Source organism: Nicotiana sylvestris, chromosome 2 (genome assembly GCF_000393655.2).
Source record: "Nicotiana sylvestris chromosome 2, ASM39365v2, whole genome shotgun sequence".
Lineage (NCBI taxonomy): Eukaryota > Viridiplantae > Streptophyta > Magnoliopsida > Solanales > Solanaceae > Nicotiana > Nicotiana sylvestris.
In genome coordinates, this window is record NC_091058.1 from 133,224,612 (window position 1) to 133,235,692 (window position 11,081).

An 11,081-nucleotide genomic window follows, 5' to 3' on the forward strand; every position below is an offset into this window, starting at 1 on the left:
AGATCTGAAATTTTATCACTGCCGGAAACCCTAGATGGAACCCATCTCGTTTTTTTCCTTTTTCTCAATTTTGATCTTTTATTTATGTATTTTTACGGTAGATTTTAGTATTATTAACTTAGTTGGTCGGGTTTATTTAGTCGGGCGGGGCAAGAGAATTGGGCGGGTTGGGTTTATTTAGTCAAGTGGAATGTTTTTGTCTTTCAAAGAGTGCAACGTGCCCCACCCGTTAAAATAGGGACAAATATACTACTTTGTTGGATGGTATAGACTTTTAGGGACGAAAAGTATAACGAGGAATGGTATTGAACAATATATCATACTAGATGGACATATCATGCCCCTTTATAAATAAAATAAGAATATAAACTTAAATTATTTTTAAATTTAAAAATAAGATACTATTTTTGGATCACATTAAAAAAAAATAAGGCCATATAAAATTGGAATAGAGGAAGTTGTTTCTTTAAGAATTGCATTTCGCTTTTATGTAAATAGATTTATAAAGTAGCATGGCGATGTAAAAATCTCAAGTATTTTTCTTGTAGAAATGATACCAGGTAGCTACTCTAAAGGGCAGCTATTTAGGAATTAGCCCGTGCATCTTGAATTTCAGTTTTTAGGTCAATTTTTCGGGACAAAAATATCCTGAATTGTTGTAAATTAAAAAATTTTAATTTAAAATTTTAGGACGAAATAAATATGGGTTATTCTCTTAATAGCATCCCTAAAGTGCACTATAGAAATGACACTAGGTAGCCATTCCGAAGGGATGCTATTTAGGAATTAGCCAATGCATCCTAAATTTCAGTTTTTCAGTTCAATTTTTTAGGAAAAAAAATGTCTTGAAGTTAAGATTTCTAATTTGAAATTTCAGGACAAAATAAGTGATGGCTAATCTTTAAATAACATCCCTAAGAATGACTATTTGCCGCATTTTTTTGGGGTTAAAAATATCGGAAAAATGACATTGTATAGCCGCTGTAAAAATAAAATATACACTTTTTTGGCTATCAAAAAATATACAAATTTTATATACAAAAAATATACAAATTTTATACACTTTTTTGGCTATCAAATATAAATAATTTTTGGCGCGGGATAAAAGTGATAATACTCCAAGAATCTCTACTATCCAGCAACTCCAAACGGGCTTAGTGGCAAGATACTGTATTTTCATGGGCCAGCATAATAGAAGGTAGTAAAAATTGTGTGGGGTAACCACTTTTTAAAGTGGTATTTACTTTTTATCCAGCATTTTTAATGCTGAGCAAAAGTAGCCACTAATCTATTAAAATTAATATGAAAATGCAGTATTACCCTTTCCTTCCCAAACGGAAATACTCCATTTTCAGATCCATTCCTTACAGCTCCACTTCTCCTTCTACAATGGCGTTCTGGGGTCCGTATGAGTGTTTCCATTATTTTCATATATGAAACCCAATTTTGAACAGAAGGAACAAAATGCATTAATCATATAAATTTTATAAGCCTCTCATTTTCTTTTGTGTCTGCTTTCAGGAGTTGAATTGCTTGGTTTCACTCATAATAATTACAGACGTGGGAGGACGTGACTTTTGGTTTTCTAAAAGAAGTGACTTTTAGATTTTCTTGAACAACAGATAATTAGGAAAAATATGGTAAAAAGCCAAAAAAGTTGAGGACAAAGATAATTGTGTTAAGGACATGTAGTCTTGAAGTCCTAAAGTTAAATTCAAAAGTTAAGGACATGGTCATGAACTTAGAGTTTCAAGTTCAAGAGTTAAAGAAATGTAGTCCTGAAGTCCTAAAGTTAAGTTCAATAGTTAAGGACACAAGTTCAAAAGTTAAGGACATGCAGTCCTTAACTTACAGTTACAAATTCAAAAGTTAAGGACAGACAGTCCTTAACTTACATTTACAAGTTCAAAAGTTAAGGACAGTAGGTCCTTAACTTTGATTTCCAAGTTCAAAAGTTAAGGACAGACAGTCCTTAACTTACAATTACACGTTCAAAAGGACGCTTGGTCCTGAAGTTTGAGTTCCAAGTTCAAAAGTTAATGACATGTAGCCTTGAAGTCCTGAACTTAGAGTTCCAAGTTCAAAAGTTAAGGACGTGTAGTCTTGAACTTAGAGTTCCAAGTTCAAAAGTTAAGGACGTGTAGTCTTGAACTTAGAGTTCCAAGTTCAAAAGTTAAGGACGTGTAGTCCTGAAGTCCTGAACTTAAGAGTTCAAAGTTCAAAAGTTAAGGACATGTAGTCCTGAACTTAAGTACAAAAGTTAAGGACATGAGCAGAAGGATATTTTCGTCCGGACAGTTAAAGTTTATTAAAGCAGTGTCTAAAAATTAAAGACATTTTAAACGATAATTTAAAAGTAAATACATGTGTTATTAGTGGCCAACCGTGCATTTTACCCGGTGAGGTATTCAGTGGCCCAATATATCAATCCACGGCTCAGTTTAGACTTGAGACCATTCGGCTAATGCTGACAACATAACACGTGGCCACAAGAAAATAATCACGTGACCATCACGTGCATAATATTGATGATTAGGCTGCAAGATAAGTAAGTGCCAAAGAGTAAAAATTCAGGTGAAAAAACAAAACCAAATTTCACACTCACTCTCTAACCCGCGAATATACGAGGAGGTACGCTTCTTTTACGAGCTTCTATAATTTTTGCGATATCGTTTCATATTTATTCATTAGTTGATGCCCATATACTTCTCGAGTAAGTAGGCAAATTTGCTATAGTTTTTCCTTATCATGTAAACGATTTTTGTTCTTGATCCTGTAGAGTTCCCCCCCCCCCCCCCATCATTAAATTTATCACTTTGTCATTGTGTTTGCTTTAATTTCCGAATTCTTGAGATGGGTTCTGAAAATTTCTATTCTTTAAAGTCTCTTTGAATTGTTCAAGGAAGTTCTGGAATTAAATTTTCTAATTTGGATCAGGGGTTTCTCATATGATGTGAATCTTGGGTGTTGGGAAATGTTTTATTTTTTCTTGGAATAATAGACGATTTTATTTTAGTTTATTTGGATTAATTATTGTAGTTGAGTGTGTTAATAATACTGTTATGGATGAGAAATGAGATAATGGTATTTTGCTAGTAAACATGTAATAAATAGTACAAGGTGGAAAATAGGTTATAAGGATAGTGTATTGGTGATAATTTGGAGTATTAAGTGTTGAAAAGGAAATTAATGTGGAGTAACCTTTTATCTTTAAACGCATTTTCAGTAATTCAAGGTAAAAGACAAAGAGAAAAGGATTTCGTCAAGGAAGCCATTTTATGGGAAAATATATTTCAACATCCAAATGAAGGTAAAAGGAAGAGGAAGAACAGAACATATGTATTTTTATTTGGTTGAAACTTGAAACTGATAATAAACTATAATATGAAATAGATGGAGTTGGATGTTGCAAAGTAGGAGGATTTTTATAAGCAAATTATAATTATGCTTTTGCTGATTTTTTGGAGTTACGAAAATGTGAAAGCACATATTTCATCCTAGGTCTGCTCAATGCATTTCAAGCATCTTTGAAGATCTTGATGCTCTATGTGTACTATCTGTAGCTTAGTTATATGACCAAGTCCTCTTACTAAAAGGCGTGACGAAAACATTTTCTGGATCCTCTCAAAATTGAGGGAACAGTGTAACAAAATACTATGTAGAAGAGTTGTTAGAAGTTTGTTATCAAAGCATGTTAGCTAAAGTATATTCTTTCCTTTGACCATTTATAAGCAAAAAAATATGATTTTAGCTGCACCCAAGGGTGTGGTCTAATGGTCAATGAAGTGTGTGTGGAGGGGGGAGGAGGGGAGCCATGAGGTAGTGAAGGCAAAAAAACACTAGGTGATTTCTTCCCATCTAAGCCTTGGTGGGTAGAGTTACCCGATACCTATGCTGGTAGGAGTCGGAGATACCAGATATCCAGTAGAATTAATCGAGGTGAGTGCAAGTTGGCCCGGCCACCACCTTTACAAAAGAATATGGTCGTTAGCTTTCTTATTTCAAAGTGTCTGACATGGTCTAGTAGTCAATTAAGTGGATTGAGTACTATGAGGTCTCAGGTTCAATTTCCAGTCGAGATAAAAGACTTGGCGATTTCTTCCCATCTGTTCTAGCCTTGGTGGACAGAGTTACTTGGTATTTGTTGCTGGTGGGAGGTGACAGGTATGTTGTGGAATTAGTCGAGGTGCACGCAAGCTAGCCCGGACACCACAGTTATCAAAAACAAAAAGAAAAGTCTCTGACATGGCCTTTAGCTATATTCATAACCATACTGGGATACCTTAATGGTTTATTTATTTGGTTTCTGCATGGAGCTCCATCGTCACAATCTTAGCTCTGTGGTTATCATTTATTCTTTTGGCTCTCGTAAATTGTTATTTGACGGTTCAAGGTGTTTTGGAATGATAGTAATTGAAACTCTCAATTTTTCTTAAGTTTTCAGCCATATCTTTTCTTTTGGTGTCTGCTTTTATTTTGTTGATAAGTAACGCGTATCCATTTGCTACTTATGCTTTTGTACTTCTTTGTTTGGTGTTCTTTCTTCTTCATTTCCTTCAAATAAATGAGACTTTCTTTTGCTTCTATTATGCAAGTTCTCTTCCTTTGCGGCCTTTTGATTCTGGGCTTCTTTTTTGCTTATCCCTTCTACTTTCCTAGTACAATTACTAAAGTAACCAAGTATAAAATTGAGTGCTGCAAATTAATCATTTTATGGTTGAGTGATTGAAAATGAAGATTAATTTTATGATTGAAATTATCTTTCGATGGCCTTGTTGAAATTCCCACGGTGTGAGATAATACTGGGTATGTTGTTGTTGTTGTTGGCCTTGTTGAAATTATATTTTAATGATATTTCTTTGAGGAGATGGATTAATATCGTCATCACTGTATATTGGATGCTGATATTAGTAATTTCAGTTATGTTTTGATTATTAAATGTACTAAAAGTCTAAAACCATATATGTTTGTTAGTTTGCTGAACTGTGCACTTAATTCAAATCTGCGTGTGCTTCGCTTCTTGTTTTTTACCTCCAAGTTTTGTCGACCTTCTTGTTTAAAGATATTGGTACCGATTCATTTTTCAGGTTCAAAAATCCGGTTTACTAATGGATGCTGACACAGAGAATAATGGATCTGCTTCCATAGAAGGTGTTAATGTCAATGAAGTGGAGGTAGAATCAAATACTGTTGACTCTCTTGAGGTTTTGTCATCCAGTGGTGATGTCATGCAAGAAGTAGAAAGTGGGGAGATGTTAACAAGGCTTGAACTAGAATTAGCATGTTTCTCTGAGAAACTAGTTAACTTAGATATACTTGTGATGCATGTGGCAACCAGAGAAAGTGATTTTGAGGCTTTTTCCTCCGAGAAGGAGCACACTTCAAATGACATCGTTGAGAAGGCAATAGAGTTTGATCTTTTATCTGGGGTACTGGATTCAGAGGTGAGGGAACTCGGTGGTTTGTTATCCTCTGTTGCAATGGAGATTGACAATGTGCGGAAGATCATTTCTTCATGTGGGCGTGTGGATGAAACTTTCGTTCTAATAGAAGAGAAGTTACATGACAGTGAAAAATCCCTCAAGCAGTCACAGGACCATCTTTTAGAATTAAGGGCACAATGTACCAACTTCCATGGGATTGTCCTCACCTCAATGGGAGATCAAAATTGTGAGTTTATTTTTGTTTTACATCTGTTATCAGACAAAAAAAGGATTTCTTTACATCCTGCATAATGCCGAATAGCTTCTGAAGCTTCAGTTAAGGAAGTCTTGATTTGTGCTGCTCAAAATTCAATGTGGTCAGTCCATTTCAAAGCAATCAAAGATGGGCTTTGGCAGAACCAATGCAAAGTGAATGGATCTCTGTAGCTAAGATCCGACTTAAATGATCTTTCTGATGGATGCCTGTTGTTATTGTCATAATTGTCGTGGTCGTCGTCGTCATCATCATCATTATTGATGTGCTATTGTTGTAGTTATTATTACTGCTATTATTATTGTCATATACAAAATCTTCTTGATAAGTGGATGCCCTGTTAATTTCTTGTTGATTATAATGTTTTATGCTCTATGCAATTTTGCTTATCCCAACAACCTCACGGAAGCCGACCATACTTTAGAATCATAAAGGAGAAAGGAAAGAAGAATGTCTGGAAATAGTTAATAATTTTTTCTTTTTGCTCTGCATGTCTGAACTAGAATTAAGTTGATTGCTGCTCTTTGTATAAGTACATATTGTTGCTATAATGTGCTTGAAAACAAGTACCATCATTGGTTTTTAATCCTACTTCATGCTGATGCAATTTGACAGGGCAAGGTGGCAAGACAGTGGAACACTTCAATGGGGATTCACTTTTGACTCCAAAGACAAAGATAAAAATGCAGACCGTTGAACAGCAGAGACACATTCTGCGGATGCTGGAGAAGTCTTTGGCCAGAGAGTTAGATCTTGAGAAAAAGCTTACTGAATCTAGACAAGTTGAAGAAGAATTAAACGTCAGATTGCAGCAAGAAACTTTCTGCATGGAGGAAGAAATTGAAGCTGCTTGGCAAAGGTTGTTTGAGGGAGAGAATGCTGCTGAAGTCCTGTTAGGAATTTCGAAAGAACTATTGGGTCGACTCCAGATAGCACACTTTAATCTGAACGGTACGGTTCAGAGAGAAAGCAACTTACAATCTAAGCTTCAAGAAGTGGAGGAAAATTTAAAAACAAAAGACAACTTACTGCGGAAGTCTGAAATCACCTGTAAAGAGCACGGGGACAAGGTTAAATTTCTTGAACAACGATTGGAGGACTCTGAGTTTCAGCTGTCCAATTATACATCATCTGCAAAGAAAAATCTGGAGTTGGAATCTGAGTGCAAATTTTTAAAAGAAGCTAATGTGGAACTTGACAAAGAGCTGAACCTCCTAAAAAGCAGTAGTAGCATTAAATCTGAGAGGATAAATCTACTAGAGAAGCAGTTGAGGGATTCTGAGCTTCGTCTTCAGCATGCAGTTGCATCTGCTGAAGCTAGTCAAGAGAAGCAAATCATGTTGAATGCTACAATCAACGACATGGAAAATCTGATTGAGGATCTAAAATCAAAGGTTTCAAAAGCAGAAAGTTTGATGGATAGTGCCGAAGAAAAGTGCATTATCTTATCAGAATCTAACTCAGATCTCAATGAAGAATTAACTTTTGCAAGGGAAAGAATGGCATTTTTGGAAGCATCATTATGCCAAGCTGAGGAAACGAAGAAGGCTACTGCCCGAGATATTAACTTCCGCAGTAAATTGATAACTGATTTGATTATGCAATTGGCTCTTGAAAGGGAGAGACTTGAAAAGCAGGTTTGTCCCTCGCTATTGACTCTCATTCCTGTTAAGGCTGGAAATATCTTTATAACATTTGTGACTTCACTTTTCCTCCACTCTATCCAGTTATTTTGAGTTTTTTTTTTGTCTAATTGACATGGTCAATGGGCCTAAATGCAGATCGAGGACTGTGACTAATTGAATACTTGTTACTAATCTGAAACATCAAGAATTATGTCTTCTTGCTCCAATGAGATGGCTTCTCCACAACATTAACATTTTGTGTCAAAAATAGATTTTTATTCATGGACGTGGACTTCGAACCTTTGACAACTTCATAAATTTAATGTCTTCTAAAAAATTTCAGTTGTCTGTGCAATCTTGTTTATATAATTCGTGCATCACTTCTTGATGAAAGAGAATTCATTTGGATAAAAGTTAGAATAAGGGATTTTTTTAAAGATAATTTTATTTTGGGGACGGAATTGTATAATTTTCTCATTCAGATTAGTGTTTTTGTTGCAAAAATATTCAGATAGCTTTACTGATATTGGAAAATAAGGCCCAGAAGAAGCATTTTCAGCAGAAGGATAAAGTTCCTTCTTTGTCTCCACGAAGTGATGGCAAAGATACCAAGGAATCCGTGCTTCCCAAGGCCGAGTTAATTTCTGTAACTTCTTCAGATGAAAGCAAGGAAGAAAAAATCAAGAATTCGTCACCAACTAGTGTGGTACCTGGTTTATTTGGTCTTATGCTTATTTTCATATGCGAGTCGTATGCTCCTGTTTAGTTTAGTATAGTATTTTGATTTACTAATGTTGATGGCAATTAACTATTCCCGTCTGATGCCGTACATCCCATTATCAACCAAATAACCTTAGATGTGCCTCTAACTGAAACAAACTCATGCTTACTCCAAACTAATTCGCAATATATTTGAACCGACTATTTTGACAAGGTTATAAAGAAAAGGTACCTAGCTCCATTGTGACACTGCTGTTTTGGTTGTTCATTTTCAGGATGAGAATATTGCTGGAGACCTTTTGATGAGCGAGTCAAAAGAGGAAATTACTGATTCATCATCCGGACTTGATGCCTCGAGGGACATAGATGCGCGGAAGCTTAATTTCAAGTGTGCCCTTACAGCAGTTCTCGTGTTTTTGATATCCGCAATGGTAGCTGTTTTAGTGCAGCATCAGAGTAGCCAATTTTGACAGCGCTGGAGATTTTTGTTACTCAATCGAGAGATCCCAGGCTTTAGGTGCTTCAGAAATCTTTTTGGTCTTACCTTCATCGCGTCTCCCCTCACTACTTGTCACTGGTAGATATCACCATATAGAGCGACACCTTTGCGCATCCAGTTCATTATGATGAGAGTAATTTTGAAGCCCAAAAGAGAACATCAGGCTTCCCCCCCTTCTGTGTGACTATAAATAGCAGTTTCTTACGTATGCATAGTTTTTCAATTCAGATTTTGTCAACTCCACAAATTAGCTTTCATGTAGAATTTTGGAACTGTGGCTCAGCCATCCAAGAGAAAGATAGAGAAGAAGCGAAAAGTCTCTGTGGCCATCTATGCATGGAAACTTCTCATGCTTTTACTTTTCGAATCATCTCTTTGTACTTTGCAAGCAAAATTTGTTAGTGCCAACTAAGAGATGAAGGCGGGTAGATTCTACCGTACACACATTTTAGGGCATCTTGTTCCCCTCTTTCTTGTTTCTTGCCAAGTGCTTATAGATCATTTCTTTGTGTAGTTATTCAATCTGTCCACGTTTCTCTTCTCTGCAACTTCTTTCCAGATTCCTGCCACCAGCATAGCCTTTCCTTAGCAGCAAATAGATACACTTGCGCCTTAATCTCACACAAACAAATTAGGATCAGCTATATTAAATTTTCACTATGCTACTCTGATGTTATATGAGATAAAACTAAGAAAAAAGCACTTAGGCAAAACACGTACAATATAACAAGTGTCATCATTAGAAAAATTAATTTTAAGAAATAAAATAAAATAAAGTACTTGACAAATTCAAGGATAGGATGACAAGTGTTATCACTAGGAAAATTTAAATTTTAAAAAGCAAAATAAATAAATAAAATACTAAACAAAATTAATAAATAAAAACTTGTATTCACTTAGAAAAATTAATAAATTCAACATAGATTGGCGACGGTAGATAGGCTACAAAATGGTACCTTTGACCTAATTCTTCTCTCTAGGATTTCTGTGAATAGTGCTGCCGCCACTATTCACGCCCCATAACTCCGGCGTCCGGCAAGGTAAGATCATAAGATTGGTCTCAAAAGAACCCCCTTCTATTAGAGAACAATCCCCATTTGGTTTCATCCTCAAATCCATAACCAATTTTTACAGATCTTAATTTGGTCTCGAGTTTACTGTAGCATCCAGAATTTTTTCCGAATTTTTGCTTCATTTGATGTTCTTCGCGTCAATTATGTGATAGAAGCCATGGAAGCTGTCGTCTCTCCCCAGCTCCAAGCTGTGGGAGAGCAACCTCCAGTCCCTGTAAAGAATTTTCAAAATGATAGCACATCTTACGCTGCCCAGTTGTCTCAACCAAAATTAGCAGCAACATCGAATCTAAAAAACTTGAAACATATTGAAGTAATTCATGGAGTTCCAACAATTCAATTTTCAGTGGAAGAAAGGATGCAATTTGCAAAGTAGGAAGGTTTGCATCAAGCTATTGTAGTGAAACTTTCGTCGAATGCTCCAGATTTATCCGCATTGAGGAGTTTACTGCCGAAATTTTTTGGCATCAAGGGACATGCTTTAATCGGGCAACTTGCACCTAGACAGTTGCTCATTAGGGTCGATCAACATGACGACTTCGTCAATTCACTTGCAAGGTCAGTTAACTATTTTAAATACAATGGTAGGGAGCACCAAATCAGGACATTCCCATGGTCTATTGGATTCAAAACAAATGAGGAAACAACAAAGGCAGTGGTTTGGATTTCCTTGCCTAATCTGCCAACTGAGTTGTTTGCAATGAAGGCTTTGTTGTCTATCGCTTCAGCTGTTGGCAAACCAATAGCCATCGACAAAGCAACTCAGACCAAGTCGCGTCCTAGTACTGCAAGGGTGAAGGTTATCCTTGATTTAATGGATAAACTTCCTGATAAAATAAAGTTGCAATTTCTGGACAAACAAACAGACAAAATGGTTAAAATTTTTCAAGAGTTTGTTTATGATAATTTGCCCTTATATTGCAACCATTGTAAACATCAAGGACATGATGAAAAAACATGTCTGACGTTTGAATGAAATGGCAGTAGGAAGCAGGGCAGGTGAAGGAGCTGCTGTCGTGCAAAGTGAAGATCAGATAATGGATAATGAAGGTCAATCAGTTGAGAAATTTCAAGGGGATTTGAGGCAATTGCTTGATGAAAAAAGAAGAATGCAAGTTGTGACTGTGGCACCAGGTGTGCAAAATATTGTAACTGGAAGTGATAAAATACCAGTTGAAACACATAGAATTTCAGAGGATGTGCAAAATGTTGTGCAGGCTAATAATGATAAAATTGCTAATTGTGTTGCAACTGTGCAAACTACTAATGATGATGTGAATTCAGCTGGCTTGCATGGGAAATCAACTGAAGGTGTTCAAAGACAGGAGGTTCGACTTTCAGCTACACATGGTATAGACCAGCAGGGTGTGCAAAATAAAGGAGGCAATCAGGTTTTTACTGGAATTTCAAAGAGTGCTGAAGGGGTTGAGGTTGAAGATGTTGATCGAGATGGTGAGTCTGTGCAAT

The 11,081-nt window shown here is 36.1% G+C and overlaps 2 protein-coding genes across 4 annotated transcripts; both read left to right on the forward strand.

The window, feature by feature from the left end:
• The first annotated feature begins 2,578 nt into the window (after positions 1 to 2,578).
• Positions 2,579 to 8,981, forward strand: LOC104244857 (WPP domain-interacting tail-anchored protein 1). 3 transcript variants are annotated; one of them, XM_009800361.2, is made up of 5 exons: positions 2,579 to 2,631; positions 5,088 to 5,670; positions 6,313 to 7,334; positions 7,834 to 8,028; positions 8,318 to 8,981. In XM_009800361.2, the coding sequence occupies exons 2-5, from the start codon at positions 5,109 to 5,111 to the stop codon at positions 8,510 to 8,512; spliced, it is 1,974 nt and encodes a 657-aa protein (XP_009798663.1). In that variant the 5' UTR covers positions 2,579 to 2,631; positions 5,088 to 5,108; the 3' UTR covers positions 8,513 to 8,981. The 3 variants fall into 3 exon arrangements, with proteins under 3 accessions (XP_009798663.1, XP_009798664.1, XP_009798662.1); XM_009800362.2 differs by lacking the exon at positions 2,579 to 2,631 and adding an exon at positions 2,636 to 2,713; XM_009800360.2 differs by lacking the exon at positions 2,579 to 2,631 and adding an exon at positions 2,734 to 3,310.
• Positions 8,982 to 9,771: 790 nt separating this feature from the next.
• Positions 9,772 to 10,590, forward strand: LOC138885615 (uncharacterized). The gene is made up of 2 exons (XM_070166579.1): positions 9,772 to 9,986; positions 10,203 to 10,590. Exons 1-2 carry the CDS (start codon positions 9,772 to 9,774, stop codon positions 10,588 to 10,590), a joined length of 603 nt encoding a protein of 200 aa, XP_070022680.1.
• The last annotated feature ends 491 nt before the right edge of the window (positions 10,591 to 11,081 follow it).

Bases quoted from the DNA above. Each gene is read 5' to 3' on its own strand.
- LOC138885615 (XM_070166579.1), top strand. From the start codon at position 9,772: ATGGAAGCTGTCGTCTCTCCCCAGCTCCAAGCTGTGGGAGAGCAACCT. The intron at 9,987-10,202 runs GTAGGAAGGTTT...ATACAATGGTAG, and splicing joins GAAAGGATGCAATTTGCAAA to GGAGCACCAAATCAGGACAT.
- LOC104244857 (XM_009800360.2), top strand. The intron at 7,335-7,833 runs GTTTGTCCCTCG...AAAAATATTCAG, and splicing joins GGGAGAGACTTGAAAAGCAG to ATAGCTTTACTGATATTGGA. The intron at 8,029-8,317 runs GTACCTGGTTTA...GTTCATTTTCAG, and splicing joins ATTCGTCACCAACTAGTGTG to GATGAGAATATTGCTGGAGA.